The 18,944-nt window shown below is 46.9% G+C and overlaps 2 protein-coding genes across 2 annotated transcripts; one reads left to right on the forward strand and one right to left on the reverse strand.

Moving 5' to 3' along the window:
- Positions 1 to 284: 284 nt before the first annotated feature.
- On the forward strand, positions 285 to 1,698 carry LOC143363954 (ankyrin repeat domain-containing protein 49-like). Its single transcript, XM_076804481.1, has 4 exons — positions 285 to 502; positions 690 to 850; positions 919 to 1,255; positions 1,588 to 1,698. Exons 1-3 carry the CDS (start codon positions 355 to 357, stop codon positions 1,252 to 1,254), a joined length of 645 nt encoding a protein of 214 aa, XP_076660596.1. The 5' UTR covers positions 285 to 354; the 3' UTR covers position 1,255; positions 1,588 to 1,698.
- Positions 1,276 to 18,492, reverse strand: LOC143363959 (lysosomal-trafficking regulator-like). Its single transcript, XM_076804485.1, is given in 24 exon segments — positions 1,276 to 2,203; positions 2,272 to 2,507; positions 2,586 to 2,722; positions 2,802 to 2,966; positions 3,621 to 3,807; positions 3,876 to 4,572; positions 4,574 to 5,214; positions 5,216 to 6,460; positions 6,533 to 6,793; positions 7,092 to 7,292; positions 7,420 to 7,821; positions 8,229 to 8,663; positions 8,741 to 8,937; positions 9,037 to 9,254; positions 9,319 to 9,477; positions 9,777 to 10,086; positions 10,155 to 10,324; positions 13,478 to 13,668; positions 13,812 to 13,997; positions 14,050 to 14,449; positions 17,306 to 17,391; positions 17,467 to 17,583; positions 17,804 to 17,890; positions 18,460 to 18,492. Coding segments are annotated over 24 exon segments (7,242 nt in total). The 3' UTR covers positions 1,276 to 1,722.
- Between the last annotated feature and the right edge of the window lie 452 nt (positions 18,493 to 18,944).

Below are 18,944 nucleotides of genomic sequence, written 5' to 3' on the forward strand. Positions count from 1 at the left end.
TAATTTCATAATTTGTCTTTTAAATACTTTCAATCGCATACGCGGCTCCTCCGATGCACGGAAACGACCGGCGTATTAGGGCTGTCGAGTCAACATGTGTATTCGAGCATTTAATTAAAATTCAAGTCTTTGGCCGCGAGCAGCACGTTAACAAATTGCCGATGCGTACTATTTATGATCATAAATCATTTTGGCGGGCGCTAATAGAAATCGCTAGGACTAATCCGGGGTAACCGCGACGAGGATGACAAATGGCAACAATCCTAAATACATACATATATATGTAGGCACAAAGAACCATGATAACACGACGTTCCTGGAACGGTTGTTTAATTTCGTACTTTACGAGTCAAAATGTGGTCGTCCGATGAAGAAACTGACAAGCCGATGAGTCTGGAACAAATTCGCGATAAAATTTTAAGCGAGCCTCGGAGCGAGCGTATGCAAGTTAGCGGATGGGAGGATGACGATGACGGAGTGGAAGTTGCGCGGAATGCGAGAGGTTAGGAACGAAAGTGACGTATTACTTCTAATTTGTCAAAATTATTAAAAAATGTAACATGTTTCTCCCTCTCTCTCTTTCTCACACTCTCCTGCTTCGGACAAAGTGATGCAGACAATTTTCATTTTGTATAAAGGTCGGCGGTCTAATTATGACATTCGTGCTTAGGATTGCTTCTTATTTTTAGAGGTCGACGAGAATGAAATTCTCCACGCAGCCGAGAAAGGCGATCTCGAGAAAATACGAACGTTAATACAGAAAAATCGGGAATTGTTAGAAAGCACGGATGACGACGGTTACACTCCGCTCCATAGAGCTTGCTATGGCAATCATGTGCAAGTTGTGGAGGTAGAGGTTCTTGTGTTTCTTTTGCACTTGTCAAAATCCATGTTAGTCTTTTAATGTTTTATTTGCAGTACCTGCTACAGGCTGGCGCGAAAATAGATTCTAAAACCATGGACGACTGGCAACCCCTGCATTCGGCTTGTTGTTGGAACAACGTCGAATGCGCCATGGTTTTAATTGCAAACGGGGCGGACATAAATGCCAAAAGCAAGGGGGATCAGACTCCTCTGCATTTGGTCTCGGCTAGCTCTCACAATTCTTGTTCGCTGCAGCTTCTTCTTCTGCACCCGGATATCAATCCCCGGTTGGTCAATTCGAGCGGTGACACTGCAGAGCAAATTGCTAGAAGGACAGGAAAGTACTATCCCATGTTCGAGATTGTCGAGGACTGCTTAAACGTAATCTGAAGTAAGTGCACCCAATTCTAATTTCATGTTTTACAAATTTACTTGGTATTCTTATATACAAACGTCGTGAATGTTATGAACATAAAAAATTTATGAATGTGTAACAGTTCGATGGAACTGTATATGTTCAGTGTACTATCGTTCCATTTATAAATACATTCATAACACAACATGTACCTAACTCCTTAGTAAGTGCATTATATGTTCTTCGATACAACAAAATATAAAAACGTCGATGCGAACGCGTTCCTAGAAATATATAACGAAAAATAGAATTTCAATGAACATATCGATAAAAATAATACTTTAACGTGACATTCGTTCGTTCTATAGGTGGAAACGCGATGGCAAATCGATTGGAAAAATGCTTATTGGTAGAAATGAATGTTCGAGATGCTATATAAAATAAAAGTTCTTAAGCTACGTCGATGGATTCGAAAGGCATTTTGGTTTTGTTTTATTTACAAATTAGAGGGTCGTCAAGTTGACGAACTTCGGGGTACCGTTGCTCAGACGTTTCGAACCCTCCCATATCAAAACTGTCGAGTCCTCGGTGACCGCGTACAAATGATGCTGATCTAATGCCCACGCGATCGCGATCACCGCTCCACAGCCCTTGATACCATTCAGAATTTCCCGAACTAATCTCAAGTCCCAACTGCTCCACAATCTTATCACACCGTTGTCCAATCCTGTCGCTATTACGTTCACGGACACTCCCTCAGGCGCATTGCTATACCAAAGGGACGTGATCTTTCTCCTGGACAATACGGAGCCGACCGGTCTCGCGTTTATGGTGAATACTTTCAGTTCCGACTGGCTGGAAGACGGGTTCTCCGCTGTCTTACTGGTCTCGTAAGTGACCGCTATATCACCGAGAGTCTCGCTGATCGCCAGTAGACGAATAGGATAATTCTCCTCGCAGGATATCGACCTTACGTACGTTAAACTGGAAAAGGAGCTGATGTCAGTATATCTCCCGGCTGAATTTCTGAGTCACTCATTCATATTTCTTACCTGTTCAAATCCCAGATGACGATGACCCCGATCGCGTCACCGGTCACCGAAATGCTGAATGCCCGCGACAGCGACACCGTCGTGATTCTGCTCCTGTGAGCCAACAGTACGCACGGTGGCGCCGAACTGAAATCAATTTTACCTGTCACGACGGTGTACGTGTGCACCGTCACTCTTCCGGACAGATGGCCGGCCCACAGTTGCCCACAATCTGGCGCTGATCCCAATATAGTGATCTAAAATAGAAGAGGGAACGTTTTAATGTCACCAGATCTGGCACGAGACCGAATCATGTTCAACTGTATATTGCTCACCGGGTCGAGACCCGAAGATTTGATCAACGGTTTTGGCGGTTGTTCCTTCTTGCATTTGAGTCTTGCGATCCCATCCGTGCCGCTCCAGGACACCAGAGCAGCCCCCAATACCGAAGTACCGCTCAACATGCTCGCGCCTGGAATCAAATTTGTTCGCAAATCACTAATCATTTCTAACCCTTGCGTCGAGCAAAGTCTGGGTGAAACCAGCCATACTTTTCTCTTTGGTGTAACCGAGCAGAAGGGTGGTGTAGCTGGGCAGTCCGAAGACGTCTCCCGTCATTAGAGGAACCAAGCTCGCTAACGGCGCTCTGTGCTTATGCTTCCAACAAAGGACCGGTTCGTTTCCGGGCGCGCCCACATAGTTTCCCCATTTGATCCCTGCAAGAATTTTACAAGAACAATTTCGTTAACTCTTATCCAACAGTTGCCGTATACACCAAAATGTTTATGAAGCCACTCTACTAATCTAATTGATTATTAGATGGAATAACAATGAGAATTTATCAGGGTGTCGGTCCGTCCCTCCCCGATTGGGGAGGGGGATCCGTGGGGGGTATTGGGTGAGGAAGGGTCGGGGCGTGCCGGATCGCGCCTCCGACGGCCCTTCCTTCCGGTGACGGCGTCTTCCTGCCTCGGCCGGGGCTGGTTCCTTCGGGACACCGGCTCCGAGCGGGGCACGAAGACTCCGGGAGCTGTGGGTGGACCGAGCTGGGGCTCGGGAAGCTCAATTCGAAGGCTCCAGGGATGGGGACATCGGGCGGGTCCCTCTGCCCGGGGTCTTATAGTGTAGGCAGTGGGGGAGGTTAACCCCTCCCCCGGGGTATGATGATAGCTGGGAGGTGTCCTGTTGAGTACTCGCGTGATCCAGGCACCTTCCCTTTAGCTTAGGTGGGCGTGGGTTTTTAGTGGGTAGCCTTTGGGGATTTCCCCCAAGGGCAGTCCCACATAACCCCGACTCCCCCCAGGGAGTCGGGGTATGCGTAAAGCATTTTCCCACGAAAAAAAAAAAAAAAAAAGAGTTGTAGAGCTCACCGTCGACACCCTCGATCACTTGGGGCAACGACGTGTGTAGTATGGTGGCGCTGATGTTCTGGAGCGGCAGCAGGTGAGCGGTGGTGAACAATTGCGCCGGCGTTTGACCATAAGTTCGCACCATGGTCTCCCACGCTTGTCGCACCAAGGGGTCCGCTATTTGCTCGACGTTGAATCCGTAGTAGGTCTGAAAGAAATTTCGTCGAGATCCGTGAGTCCTCGGTGCTTCTAACTCGTCTTCGTCGCAAGACTTACCGCTGGATGGAAGACATTGATCGCCTCGACGGCTGGTTTCCCGGTTTGCCTGAACCCGAACACCAGGTCGATCCAATACGGCAACACCTCTCTGACGAGGTCCGCCTCCAACGCTGCCCTGTGAGCAAGAACGAAGAGCCTCGCGTCGCCGCCGCACCATTTCGGCAGCTCAACGTCGCCCACCCTGTTGCCGTTCTGTCGGACCCCGAAGTTGAATCCCTCGTAGTTCAAGAGGAACTCCGGCAGGTAGAAGAACTCGGGTATCAGTTCCTTGACGTCGGTGGTGGAGTCGCAGCTGGTCAGTCTCCAGGTGGTGGCAAGCGCGTGGAACGTTCGATCGGGTATGTCGAAGTTGTCGTCTTGGTAGCAGAGGAACATGCTGGTGAACGGCGGCAGTCTCACCAGAAAATGCAGCACCGTGCCGGAATTGCTGTAATGCGACCCGTAATGGAACGGCTCCTGGTTCAACGCGATCAGATTTAGCCCCTCGGACAACGCCTGTTTCAGGTAGTTGTAATTGTTGATGTAGTGCTGCTCGTTCTTCTTATCCTGCACAGCCATCGGCCGGCTGAAGTTCCGGTAGATCTTTGGATTGTTCAGGTCGATCTTCTCGCTGGTGTAATCGGCCAGCACGAACGGGAACACCGGGTACTGCATCAGGTCGTTGTACGATCGACCGGCGAGCTTGTTCAGGCACGTACTCCCAGTTGGTCAACGCTCCGCTTCGCCAGAGCGTGATCGCTTCGCTGAGGTCGTCGCCGGGTACACGCCTCGGTAGATTGCAATTGTTCAATTCGGTCGCGAATTCGTCCCTCTGCTTCGACGAGTTGAACGCCAGCAGATAAGTTCTGCCGGTGATCAGGAATATCTCGATCGCCCTCTCCTGCAGCTGGTACCGTCTCCGGTGGAGTTCCCTGATGTCCTCGAGACGCCAGGCTGTTCCGCCCACCATGGCAAGGTCGAGACCACCCAGAGCTATGTCGGTGTGTAAAGGCACGTCGGGGTTGTCAGGTACGAAGTAGAGGCATGTCTCGCCGATTAGGACTTCGCCGGCAAGCTCGGCTCTGGGCGTGACCACCTTCGCCTGGGACATCTTCCGTATCCTCTCGCTGGTGTGCAACCGCTCGATCAACGCCGAGGCGTTCGCGTCTTGGCGATCGGTCATGAACAGATAGGACAACGGCGCTTCGATCTCCGCCGCTTCCAGTTTCTCCTGGTGACCGGCCATGAAGAACCTCTTGTCGATGTTCAGATGGCACCGTTGCAGTCGTATCCGGACTCTGGCCGGTCCTTCGGTGGGGTCCAGCTCCCAGCTCCTCTGGTAGCTCTTCTCAAAATTGCCAGGCGGCTCTCTCGTGCGTCAAACGTCTGGCAAGGTCTCTCCACTTGGCGACCGCCTGCGCCTCCATCGCCCTCGAGTGCTTCAGTCTTTCCATTAATACTTTCCGTTCGAGGTTCTGCTCCTCGACGACCGTCCGCGTGATCGTCATCGCGCTCTCCGTCAGCTGTTTCGCGATCGCGTCGAACCTGTTCCCGATCCTCTGTATCGCCGGCAGATTGTTGTCGATCCAAATGTCCCGGTCCCTCATCAGCTCGCGTCTCAGCAACGCCAGCTCCTCGTTCCATACCCCGGGGCTGGCCTCCTCCATGCCTTTCGCCAGGTCCCACAGGTACAACACCTCCCAGAACTCGGTGCAGATCGTCGCGTCCGCGCTGGGCATCTCGTTCCGCCTTTGCAACAGGTCCCAGAAGAACACGGTGAACTTCTGCTCCACCTGCGGATGCACTACCAGCAGAGAGGTGAGAATGTCCTGGGCCATCGCCTCGTCCAATATCGATCTCACTACGAATATCCTCGTGTTGTTGCTCTGATGGGGCGCCAACAGCCACACCATTACCTTCGCCGTGTACTTCCTCAGCGTCGACCATCCGCTGCTCCAGTGGTTCCTCTTATCGAGCGGGTTACAGAGGCCGTGCAGCAGGATCGAGAACAACCTCTTGGTCAATTGCAGCTCGTTCGCGGACGGCGACTCGTCCGCCACCGTCACGAACTCGACCGCGCGCGTCAAAACCACCCGAAACCTGTCCAGAAGTTCACCCTGGCCCGGCTCGCGCAACGTACCCATCGACGATTGACCGTGCAAGCTCGTGAAGCTCGACGATCTGGAGCCGTGGTCGCTCTGGTCGCTCGACGTCGTGAACACCGAAGCGATGTGCGACGCAGAGGCCAGGTACGACGCGGTGCTACGCAACCGGAAGCCCGACTGGCTCGAGACTTTCGCCATCAGGACGTCCAACTCGCCGTCGAAGAGGGCGACTTGCGCGTCCCTCACCACCGAGCTCTTGTTCTTCGCGCAGTGCGTCTTCTCCTTCAACTCCACGTGGTTCAGGATCAAATGGAGATCCAGGACCGCCTGCATCTGATGGCTACCCGGAGACTTCAACAGCTTCGACGCGATAGCAACCAGCAGCACGTGGATGTCACGGTGGAGGGACTTCGAGCCGGCTGTGTGCGCACCGCCGACCAACGCTTGCACCAGCGACTCGATCAGCCCCTGTTCCAGCAGCTTTCTCAGAACGTTCATCTGAAATGTTAACAGATGACTCTTGTTTTATTGTTAGCTTCAAACACTGCCGGATACTTTCCGTCGACTCACCCTCGCGATCAAGTCGCTGATGAACGACACCACTTGTCTGGCCATGTTCGGCTCGCCGACGGCACCTTTCGCGACGATGGCCATCAACGATGGCAACGCGACTTCCGTCGGCCCTCTCAACGCTAGGTTCTTCAGAGCCACGAACAGCGGCTCGCTACCAGGGTACAGTGATATCTGATTCGCCAGGTGCATGGAATACCTCTGCTTGAAGAACTTGTTGCTCTCTTCGTCGCTAGCGCGTTGGAAGTAGGCTCGCAGCACCTGCAGAAAAATCGTTGTTACAGGTATAGCGTGAGTACTTTTATTCTTGAGACAGCACTGCCAAAGCTCGTGCCAATTTGACACAAGTCCCAAGTAATCTTGTTATTCTACTATTTGTAGCACAATTGATATTTGAAGCTTTGTGACTTTTAGTTTTTTAATATTGACGACTAGCTCTCATTGTTCTGCAACAGTTACAAGACAATTGTGCACTCGTTGATCAACCCCTTCAGAATTCAGGGCCAGACACGTGCAGCTATGGATAGCAAAAGATGACGGGAACCTGAGGGACAGGTACCTTGATTAGTGCCGTGCGAACTCTAGCATCGGGGTTGTTCGCTAGCACCAGCAGCAGCTCGGCCCTCAGAACGTGCTTCAGCAACGAGCGAACTTGACTGTCGGGTAGAAGTCGAACCGCGTCCCGAAGCAGCAGTAGGAGTCCCTCGCAAACCAGACCTTGGCAAGCTTTCTTCTCGTCCGGCCATGTAATATATTTTTCCTGTGCGAGGAAAGCTTTCGTTAAACAATCGTGTCGTCGTTCAAACACACGACGCTCGGGAAAACACCACTGCGCGGTGAACAGTAGCGTTGGGATAGTAGAAGAGCAGCGAGCGTTTGGTGCTTACGTTGCTGAGAGGATTGGAGCCGTCGCTGGCAGCAATGCCGGAGTCCTCTCCAGCGCTGGTGTCCTGGGACGGTCCGTTGCGACGTTCCTTCCTCTTCGGCATTTTGTTTTTCTGTATCTGCGCGTTCGTCATCTGCGACTCCTCCGAGGAACTGGTGGTCACCAGATTCGGGATCTTGACGATCTTCTTCTCGCCGAGCGACGGCAGCAGAAAGTACATGTTGTGCCTCGAGTGGGTGATGTAGGTCGCCGAGGCTTGATGGACGAGAACCAGGAAGTCGGTGATGGCCACCAGGTAGGCGACCTCCGGCGGGGCTCCCATCAGTGCTCTGATCAGCTCGACGACCGCTGTCCCCGTCGTCGAGTCGATCACGGCGCCCAGCTCTTCGTACAAGAAGTGTTCCTGCCAGAGGCATATGCTATATTTGACGGACCACAGTGGCGGCTACACTACTTATTAATTTATCTTCTACCTAAATAAAATTCTATTTTGTTTTAGTCGACATATAGCCTGCGGAGAATACATAAGCCTACAATAAATATAAACTTTCTTCTTCTTCTAAGAAATTATGAACCACGAAGAATTTCTAATCCACTGAAAATAAATAGTAATGTAGCGTCAAGCTCCTCAAACCCCTATATAGGTTTATTTAGCTTCACAAGTACGTATGTAGTAACAATATTACATGAGACATGAGCAAGGAGACACATACAGGCCCTAACATCAATGTATTTCTCTTTGAGTGATCAAATTCGCAGTTTTCAGTTTACGTGTCTCTGTAGAGAGGCTATCGCCACGTCGAGGCTTACCTTGCAGAGCGTCAGAATCGTGTCGACGATCTTGACCCTGTTCAACTGCGACGCGTTGAACTCGCGCTGCGAGTGCTGGTCTCTCAGCAGCAGCAGCAGATTCAAAGCGTCGTACCTCGCCCACGTTCTCCAGGCGGTTAGGGCGCCTTTGATCAGCTCGGGATCGGTGATCACGGCCTCGCAGTTCGGCGAGACCACATGATTGCCGCTGCCGATGTCCCTGATCAGTAGCGAGCTGTCGCAAGCCGCGTCCAAGATGGCTTTCAGAATCTGTTTACCCGCGTGGCATCGCGGCGATTCTAGAACCCGTAGAATCAACGATGTCCCGCCTTCCGAGCGATACTGATTCAACAGCTCGGAATCGCTTCGTATCAGGTGCAGCACTATCGAGAGAGCCAGCGCTTGCTCGTCCTCCGTCGAGTTCAGCTCGACCACCTAACGACAGGCGCAAAATGATCAATGAAATGCGGGAACGAGCAGTGGACAAATTATAGGGATTTATTAGCGCATACTCTGGCGAACAGGTAGAGGAATATGGGCACACCGCCCACCAAGGTCGCCGCTGGTATCAGCCCCCTGTACTGTTGGCATTCCAACCGTACGGAGAGGATCGGCGCGACGGACAACGGCGGTTGTTGCGACACCCTGTGCTCCGGCGCGGAGACAACCCTGAAACCTGGTTGACCCGGAAACAGATTTCTTACCACGGCTAGAAACGAGTACACGATATGTTTATACGCCTAAAGACTAACAAGATTGCCTCGGGGCCGATTGCCATGCGTTGCGCAACGTCGACGCGGACACCTACCCGCGGGGTTCCCGATCGCTTGAGGATACAGATGCACGATGTTCGGGTTCTGCGCCTCGTAGCTGAGCAACAAGTTGTTCTGCAGCTCGCCCAGCTGAGAGTTCGTGGCGTCCATCACCGTGTCCCAGTCGATCTTCGTGTCGGAGACCTTGGTCTCCACCGCGTGTCGCAGATACGTGCCGCCGTATGACTTCCTGCGGCTCGCGTCGAATTTACCGCTCTCTGGAACGCGCGAGAACTCGGTCAATGAACTCTGACATCATTTCCGGGGGATCGTTTAACTTATCAAATCGGATCTCTCGCACCCCGTCCAACGCCCCGGACGCGATCAGCGGCGCGAAATCGGGCTTCTCCGTGTTCAATGTACACTCGGCGAGGTTCGTGTAATTGGGTCCGAGGCTCGCCAGGTACAAGGCCCTTTCTTTCGTAAACACCGGACACCTGTGTCCGCGCAATTCAATTAGTTAATTTAATAATGTTTGTATAATCTCTAGCCGATGGTTCGACCGCGGATTTTATGCATTTGTTGGAAGAATGGGTGACTGTAATTTCAGACAGAAAGATTCAAAGAGTTAATTCTCGACTACCGAATAAAGTTACAGATAAAGAGACTTTAGTTCCTACGCAATTAATGCACAGAATTTTGATTTTCCATAAAGATCCGCGGTCTGGCGACGACAAAATGCAAAAGGAAGTTGTTCGGGCCAGGCAGAGCAGCGTGCGCGGACCGATTACGGTACCTGAAGACCATCAGGTTGCCGAGATACCAGGCGCCGATACTGCTCGAGCCGATCTGGCCCAACAGGATGCACGTGGTTCCCGGTTTTCTGACTAGCAGACCATCGAACGGCAAATGGGCGCTGACCTCGTTCCACCCGTCAACCCAAAGGCCCACTACCACCACCGCGCTACGTTTGTTCAAAACAGTGTCCTTAAAATTCAGTGCTAAATGGTGCCATCGGCCAGAAGGAAGCATACCGGTTATGGACGTTTCGGAGACCGTTCGATTCGTCTTCTCGTCCGGCCGGGTTAGCCGTAAGATCAGTTTGTCTGGATGAATAGGAACAGTTAAGAACAACAGTCTTGTCGGACAAGAAAGAATGATGCGCTTCGGTTACCTGATCGGAGATCCAGCCAGGTCTCCAAAACCAGAGACTAGAACGCGGAGATCGACATCAGGTGTATGATCGACGTCGGCGTGGGCGGTGACGTCGAACCTGCTACGACTGACGTACCCGAGAAAATATCAGACGATTGCTCTTTCCAAGATAATTCGAGGAGCATGCGTTAAATAGAAAAACACATCACACTTATACAGGGTGGCCCACATAACTCTGAACAGCTCAATATCTCGAAAACTATGCCATCGATTTTAAAGTTCTTAGTCTTAAATTGCATGGAACTGAAGGGCCTTTCTGACTACATAAACGTGAAGTGGCCTGCCTTCCCCTTTAACGGGGGAGGGGAGGTACCTTTGTAATTTTAAATGGAACCCCCTATAAAATGTTACATATTTAGATTCTACCGGAAAAAACAAGTCAATTTTGTCTGAAACATTTTTTTGTCAGATACTTCCATGATGAGATATAACAGTTTGAAGTTTCGAGTTGTAGGTACTTGAACGGCTCGGAAATAGCGTTATGGTATTATACGCGCTTGAGTCCTTTGCTTATTCATGAAGAAACACAAACAATAATATTTACAATTCTTGAGTTTGACTCACTTATCTATGAAAACGTTTTCAGTTTAGAGCTGTTATTCAAGCAGTAACATTGTGATTATGGCTACTTTTGACACAGAAGTGTATATGTTATTAACGTTAGTGAATGCCAAAAAAATTATCGGCGTGCAGCAGTGATGTTTTTTGAACGTTATGGGATCAAAAAATGTCATGCAACATTTCATAATTTAGAAAAGCGGCTTCGCGGGCAGGGTGAATTGTGTAAAAAAACTCGCAATAAACCTAAAGCTGTCACTAATGAAAATAATAGTGCCAGTATTCTTGCTGCAATTACATTAAATCCTCATATTAGTCAACGTACACTTGCACAAACATCACATATTAGTCGTTCATCAATTCAACGAATTTTGAAACGGCAAAAGTATCATCCATATCACATGGTTTTATCACAAGAGCTTTCGATAGCAGATTACGATCACCGCGTAAGATTTTGTGAGTGGCTGCAGGGTGTTGTGAAAAATGACTTTTTGTGCAAAATACTTTTACCGATGAGGCCACTTTTATGAATTCAGGGCATGTAAATAGACATAATCTGCATTATTGGGCCGTGGAAAACCCAAATTGGATGCGTTGTGTTCCCTTTCAACATCGATGGTCTTTAAATGTTTGGTGTAGCCTAATAGGAGATTTTGTGATTAGACCTTATTTTTTTCAAGAAACTGTAACATCTGCAAGTTATTGTGATTTCTTAAAAAATCATTTGCCTGCGCTTTTGGAAGATGTGCCACTGCACGTTAGAAGAGAAATGTGGTTCCAACAAGACGGCGCTCCTCCACATTTTGCAATCATCACCAGGCAATTTTTTAACGAAAAATTTGGGAACAAATGGATAGGTCGTGGGGGACCTCGTCAATGGTCTCCTCGATCCTCCGATCTAACACCATTAGATTTTTTCTTATGGGGATATGTAAAGGACAAAGTTATGTTTGAACCACCGACGACAAAAGAGGATATGAAACAAAGAATACGTGACGCTTGCGCTTCAGTGACTCCCGAAATGTTAAAAAATGTTAGAACAACTTTGATGTTTCGAGTAAATAAATGTTTACAAGCCCGTGGTGGACATTTTGAACATTTAATTTAAGCGCGTATAATTCCATAACGCTATTTCCGAGCGCTTCAAGTACCTACAACTCGAAACTTCAAACTGTTATATCTCATCATGGAAGTATCTGACAAAAAAATGTTTCAGACAAAATTGACTTGTTTTTTCCTGTAGAATCTAAATGTGTAACATTTTATAGGGGGTTCCATTTAAAATTACAAAGGTACCTCCCCTCCCCCGTTAAAGGGGAAGGGAGGCCACTTCACGTTTATGTAGTCAGAAAGGCCCTTCAGTTCCATGCAATTTAAGACTAAGAACTTTAAAATCGATGGCATAGTTTTCGAGATATTGAGCTGTTCAGAGTTATGTGGGCCACCCTGTATATTTGTTTTCATGTTATACATACGAAAATGATGCAATTTACTCGTACAATACTGAAATGTTTAGTAATTTATTAAGTACAAACAAATTTAATAATGCAAAACAATTTTTAGTGGTGCCTCACAGTCACCATTCGAGTGCTAAGGGTTAAAAATCCGCCTAGAATGCGGTGTCACGTCCGGTGGTTCGATCGCTCATGAATAAGACAAATAAAACTTCAAATAAAAATTATGCCACGCGAGGAGAGAAGAATAAATAAGATTAAGATAAGCCTTAAGATTCTAGGAAGTAAGACGGTGTCATGTCCGGTGATTCGACCGCTTAAGAATCAAACGAATAAAACTTGAGAAAAAGAATTATTATGAACTATTGTTGAAACCCAATAATGTCACGCAAGGAGAAGGAAATAAGTAGGATTAGGATAGGCGGTAAAATTTCTAGAAAATTAGATAGCGAACAAAACAATTCCAATTATCCTCCTGCGAGAGACGCAGCAAAGATCGATGTCACCCCGAAAAATAAACAGAAAGTGTGTCTAGTTGCACCAAGTTCCAAGAAGGCACGCTAATCCCATGGTAAGAATGACGCGCATTAGATAAAAGATCAAATCAATATCCTATTGAAACAATGGACTGTCCATCCTATAAAAGGGAACCAATACTTCAAAGATCAATTCATTCCGTCATAAAGTTTTGACCGGATCAGTCCGTCATAAAAGTGTCAATTCAGTTTTAATAAAGTTTCAGTAAAGTCTAAGTTTAGTGAAAGTTTTATAAAGTTTAAAAGAAGCGACAATTGGAATTAATGAAATCCGCGACCTGCGGCTGCGATATTGGAATTGGTGGAACCTGCAACCTGCTATCCGCAGCAACTGCGATTAGCGGTACCAGCGACTTGTGGACTTGCGGTGTCCACTTAGCGAAGCGAACCCGACAACTCGGTAAATTAACATTACTATTATTGAACGAAATATTTGTAAGCTATCTAGTTTATGCGTTAACTACACATAATCTCTATTTGTAAAATCATGTTTAAAACTTCTGATTCAGCACCTAATTTTGAATAAATCAATAATTTTGTTTGTTTTGGAAAATAAGAATACAAGTTATTGAAACAATCCTCAATTTCCCGAACCGTAGCCGGTGAATGCAGGTAGGTTCAAAACTGCGTCCTATCTCATAAAAATCATAATCCGTCCTACCTGGGACGTAACAGCGGCAACCCGACCAACAGAGGTGTACGTTGCTTACATAATAAAGACGCGCGACAGTCACGTATCGAAGAGGGTCGTCGCTCGCAAACAATGCCTTACGACGTCATACACTTTGGCCAATAATTCGGCTAGAACCGAGAATGCGTGTGAAATGACCCAATCGTACAGGCCCAATTCTTGCGAGGCACGTGGAGTATCAGTCACTTGATACGCGACTGTCGCGCGCCTCCACAAGGTTCGCAAAGTGCACCTCTGTTGGCCGGGTTGTCGCATTTCAGGCGGATTTTTATAACTGAAAAATTTGTACTCTTCATTTTCGTCTTATATTGTCATGGACAACCGCTCCTTAAATTTTCCTCCCACTTGTAATCGAACAGCCTGTATAAACACTGTACCGAAATGAGCAGTTGCTGCGTTAGGAACCAGAAGACAGGAAGTACCTTCGAAGGTACACGTTTTAAATAATTGATAAATGGTGCTGAACATCCATAAAATATTGTTCTAAAAATGGTCCGCCGTTCGAGGGTCAATAGGCTTCCGGTAGATAACGTGTGAAGAGGCCACGCTGACTCTCTGACGAACTATCGTAAACGAAATGTAGCTGTCGGCCTTCGACCTCTATCTCTCGATCGAAATGAAGTTGTCGTTGACGCACCTGCTCGGCTTGCGCTTCGCGTGGGGCACTATTTCGACGGTGTCGACGGTGTCGTCGTTGCAGTGGAACTTGACGTAGGGGTTCGACGCGGCGTCGCTCGACGGCTTCGAGTTCTTCGCGTTCTTCGAGTTCTTGGAATCCTCTTCGAGGGCGACCGGGTACAAAGCGACCAGCAAAGCGACCAGCTCCCTGCCGCAGGATAGACCCCGTACTCCCAGCAGGTGCAGTATCGCGAGACAACGCCAGCCACGATCCTGGGAAAGGTACCTCCTCAAACTGACCAGGTCGTTCTCGTCGATCCTCTTCGCGCAGAGCTCGTACACGTCCGAGAGCAGTTCGCAGGCGATTAGGGTCGACGCTCCACCGCCGCCGACCGAACTGGAATGGGTATTTCCATAGACCTACGTCTTTTATACGGGCCGATCTTATCCGATGAGAAAAAGCTGGCCTTATCGCGAAAACAGATAAGCTTATTGTCCGAACACACCCTCCCGCGCGCGACGGTACGCAATCTTGTTTTCAGTGGAACACGCGCTATCTTCGGAGGAAGTTTTCTACGTGGAATCGCGAGTGACGAAAGTCGATTCGAACCCGCGTCACTACGACACGACTATTGCGCCGGAACAACTTTGGATACAAGGTGCACAATGGGCTGGTCGTTCGTTCGTTACCGACTCTGCTTAGGCTCAACCACAGGGCCCCTAAATTGTGATACCGTGCGGAATCTCTGATTCGACGATCGGGAACCTGTGAACTTGTACATTTCTTTATGTATCGAGATTTTTAGCAATTTATGCGTCGCTGTTCGGATCTACATAGAAAATCTGGAAGTTATATTTAGCATCAGGCTTATCGTACAACGCAATCCTGAAACGCACGTGACACGATAATCGTTTTCACCTGTGAAGACTCTTTTATCGTAACTCGATCTTTACCCGTGTTCTATACTTCTAGCTGTGACATTTAGAGACGTGCTTCTGTTGGAAAATATGCCATCCTAAGCTTTATCTTCCTTTGATAGAAGGTATAATTCGATAGAATTAAACCGGTAAACAATTTGCTATGAATTTGTTGCTAAAATTTGTCTACAAATTCCGATCCATCTGTTTCCGCGTTAGGTTCGGTATTTGAGTGCAAAGTTTGCAGGCAAAATTCCATGCCAGGTCAAGACCAAATCGAAGCCAAACCTTGGCTTCGTTATAGAGGGCAGGTCGGTCGCAGTAAGAGCGAACCTAACCTTGTTCTGAGAATAAACCTGGCTTGCAGGAAGGAAAACGGAATTAAATTATTGAAAATATATGAAACTTAAAATTATATAATTTAGAAGTTTAAATAAAATTGTATTTTTCCTTTTAGAGTAAGGTTTACTCTGATTTTTCTCGATATGTACTCGTAGAGCAAGGACTTAGTGCTGCCCTCTATAACGAAGCCAAGGTTTGACCTCAATTTGGTATGGAATTTGGCCTGCAAACTTTGCACTGAATTTGCGATCCATCTGTCTCCGAAGCTGATTAGGAATTTGTCGACTTTTGGTGCCAAATTCATATAATATTAATCATATCAAATTCTGCTCCAAGCAGAGTTTGGTACCAAATTGGCAAATCTTTTGCGTCAAAGTGTGGTGCAAACATTGCGCTAAATTTGCTTGATACAGCATTTGGCTAACTGAGATTGATCAAGATATGCTCGACTGGAATGCAATTTATATTTGACCTAACCTGTACTCTATACCGAGCCTAAAGCCTACAACCAAGGACCACCCTACTGGACACCGATGTACAGTATTAAAGTACAGCCGCCGCACAGTGGTTCAGAATAGTAAAGTTGGTGGGCAAAATTCGAAAAATTGCATCAAATTTCTTTTAGTGTCGATTTCTGTAAACACTATTGTTATAATTAAACTAAAATTTAGCTGCGTCCGTCTGCGTCTGTAACCGTGAGATATTTTTTAAAAACATGCATTTCTACATATTATAAAACCCGTAATTGGAAGTTGTCTCATTCAATAATGAAATAATTGTAAATAAACTATATAAATGTGTAAAAAAACATCTAGTTAAAGTTGGTGTGACGAATTTTTAGAGCTCCATTCTTTATAATTACTTTCACCTAGAATTCTGAAATATAAACTTTCATTGATTTCACTAACAATACAGTGAATTCTCGTTACGAGTCAGTGCCAACCTTACGATTTGGAGTCAGTGGAACTACCCACGCCACCGCGATGAGGGGCCGAAGCTCGAGAGCCGTCTCTCGAGCTACGAGCAACACTGTATCGGAAAAAGACATTTTCTCAGTCTTCTTGTCACTATCGGTTAGTAGTCATAGGCTTTTGACTTACAGACGGATGTGACTCTTAGATTTCCAGCGTGCCCTGTGTAGTTCAAATGCGACGCTCGCGCGACAACCTCAGATTTCGTCTAAGAGTCAGTCGACAGAACCGCGCAACCGACTCGTAACGAGAATTCACTGTAACTTTTTAAACATACAGTTTCGTGGGTACGTTTACATAACATTATTTGTCTAAAATTATGTTTCAAATCAATCAGAGAATTTTCGATTTTATCGGATAAAACAGCCCCCATAAGGCTAGGTTTTTATATTAGCAAAAAAATAATATCAGATTCGTATTCCACGAATCGAAAACTCCCGAAAACTGCCTTCTTCGTAATAAATACTGCATGATTGAAAGAGATATGAATTTTGCCCACCTATTTCTGAACCGCTGTGCGCCGCGCCGAGTGCACGTGTGAGAAAGTGACCGCAGCATCTAGATCCAACGATCGATCGCAACGAGATCGCGTATCGGGATCGGATTTTCACTCTGCGGTCAACGATCGTCGCGATCGAATCGTAAAAACGGCCGTTTTCTCCCGGTTTGTCGGTTCGGGCTTGGCTCGCGATTCCTCGAAAGAAAATGGCGTACCGGTGTTACGATCAACGGAATCCCTAACACGAGGGATTTGCAGTTCGATTCGAGATTGGACGCCAGAAAAAGATAATTCAATGCAATTAGCGCTCTCCCTATTTCTTTTTCTCTCCCCGTTGATCCAACAGGCGCCAAGATCTACCAAAAGGTAATTCAATTAAATTCGCGCTCTCCCTATTTCTTTTTTTTCTCCCCGTTAATCCAACAGGCGCCAAGATCTACCGAAAGAATCGATCGCATCGAACGTGCGTGCGCTCGTTATCGGCTTTGGGGCATGTATCGGCCCGTGGATCACGCGATCTTACCAAAACGATAGGGCATCTTTCACGTCACGGCCTTCTTTGACTTGAGCGAGCAGCTCGGCGAGGAACACGTCCAGCCAGGATGATTTCTGAAACGGCGAAGATACACATTGATTACTCGTGCGTCATTCGTCGCGAATCGAGTGTCTCGGAAGGCGAGATACAACATTATCGTCCGCTTCTGTCGACTCGATAACATTATACGGACCACTAATTACACCGCAATCGCCGATGTATATAAATAATTCGGCCGCCTCCGCGTTCTTTTCTCTCTTTTTTCTCTACGAGCCCCGAAATTCGCCGGAACAAAACAGAGATACCGAGCCGCATGATGAAACCGTCATGACGAAAACAACAATTCGTTTAACGGAAGACATCTAAGCTTCGATACACAGCGAACACTATTCACCCCTTGCCCTACAACATCAACCCCTAATCGCGACGAAGATTCTGAACAATAATAAATAATAAATAATAGACGTACGATAACACTAGAACTACCGAACCAGTCACAATGACTGGTGCATGATTTCTTCTTTCACGATTACTGAAACTATGAAAAATGATACCGTAAAAATCGTATGAAACCTGAGCAAATTCAATCTTGCTGTTACTATAAAGGGATAAGTCTAAGTCACGTTTAGGGCTCGGTAGTTCTAGTGTTAATAGACTGCGGATTTTATGCATTTATGGCAAAAATGGGTATGCACAATTTAATGCAGTGGACATGTTAAAGAGATTTAGGGACACCAGCGTATTGGTTTTAGCTTAATAGAATAATTAAAGGAAGACATTTTTATTTCGCTCCTGTGTCTTACAATCAATGCAAACATTTTTTGTTTTGCAATAGAAATGAAATTCTATTTTGGCGATGTTAACAGTAGACATGAATTTTCCAATTTTTTTTCCGGAAATTACGAATTAAAAAATAGTTCTAGTAGTGGGGTTAATTCGCGATCGGTAGATCGCAGTTGCGATTAGGGTCAGTTGAAATCATTTCAATGATCGCGTGCGAAAAAAAAAATAACAGGCAAATCAGCATCGAGCGATCTCGTCGATCGTTGTCGATCTTTTAACCCTTTACGAGGGGGGCAGGGCGAATTTCGTGCATGAACGGTCGCCGTGTGCAACCGCGTCCGTGCAAACACATGATTCACAAGGGAAGCAATCGCGGGAGCCTTGTCGATCATAGATTATGCCAGCTCTGTGTCAATTCTCGGAGATAACGATTCTCTCGTTGCATCCGAAGAGCCGCGCGCGACCAGATCGCGCCTGGTGATCAATTGAATGAACAACTCCCACCGAATGAACATAATTCGTGGATTTTATGCATTCATCACAAAAAATAGTGTGCACGATTTCAAATTGAAAATCCATTATATAAATTTGGGAGGACTGTTTCCTATTTGTTATCAACACTAAACCTACCGAGCCTTAAAAGTAACTGATGCATGTTGTCTCGTAAAAGTGACGGGAGATTTATTTGGATTTTGTGCAGTTTGTATTATAATTAGACTGCGGATCTTTATGCAAAATAAAAACTTTCTATCTGAATTGCAACAAACTGGGGTGAAATAAAAATGTTATTTCTTTTTGATTATGTCTAATAAATTCAAAGTAACATAACAGTATCTTTAAATTT

The sequence above is a fragment of the Halictus rubicundus genome, unplaced genomic scaffold, assembly GCF_050948215.1.
Source record: "Halictus rubicundus isolate RS-2024b unplaced genomic scaffold, iyHalRubi1_principal scaffold0186, whole genome shotgun sequence".
NCBI classification, from domain to species: domain Eukaryota; kingdom Metazoa; phylum Arthropoda; class Insecta; order Hymenoptera; family Halictidae; genus Halictus; species Halictus rubicundus.

What these genes read in the sequence shown, in the direction of transcription:
- LOC143363954 (XM_076804481.1), top strand. Translation starts at nt 355, where the DNA reads ATGTGGTCGTCCGATGAAGAAACTGACAAGCCGATGAGTCTGGAACAA. An exon ending in AGTTGCGCGGAATGCGAGAG is followed by an intron (nt 503 to 689) that starts GTTAGGAACGAA and finishes TCTTATTTTTAG; the next exon opens with AGGTCGACGAGAATGAAATT. An exon ending in ATCATGTGCAAGTTGTGGAG is followed by an intron (nt 851 to 918) that starts GTAGAGGTTCTT and finishes TTTTATTTGCAG; the next exon opens with TACCTGCTACAGGCTGGCGC.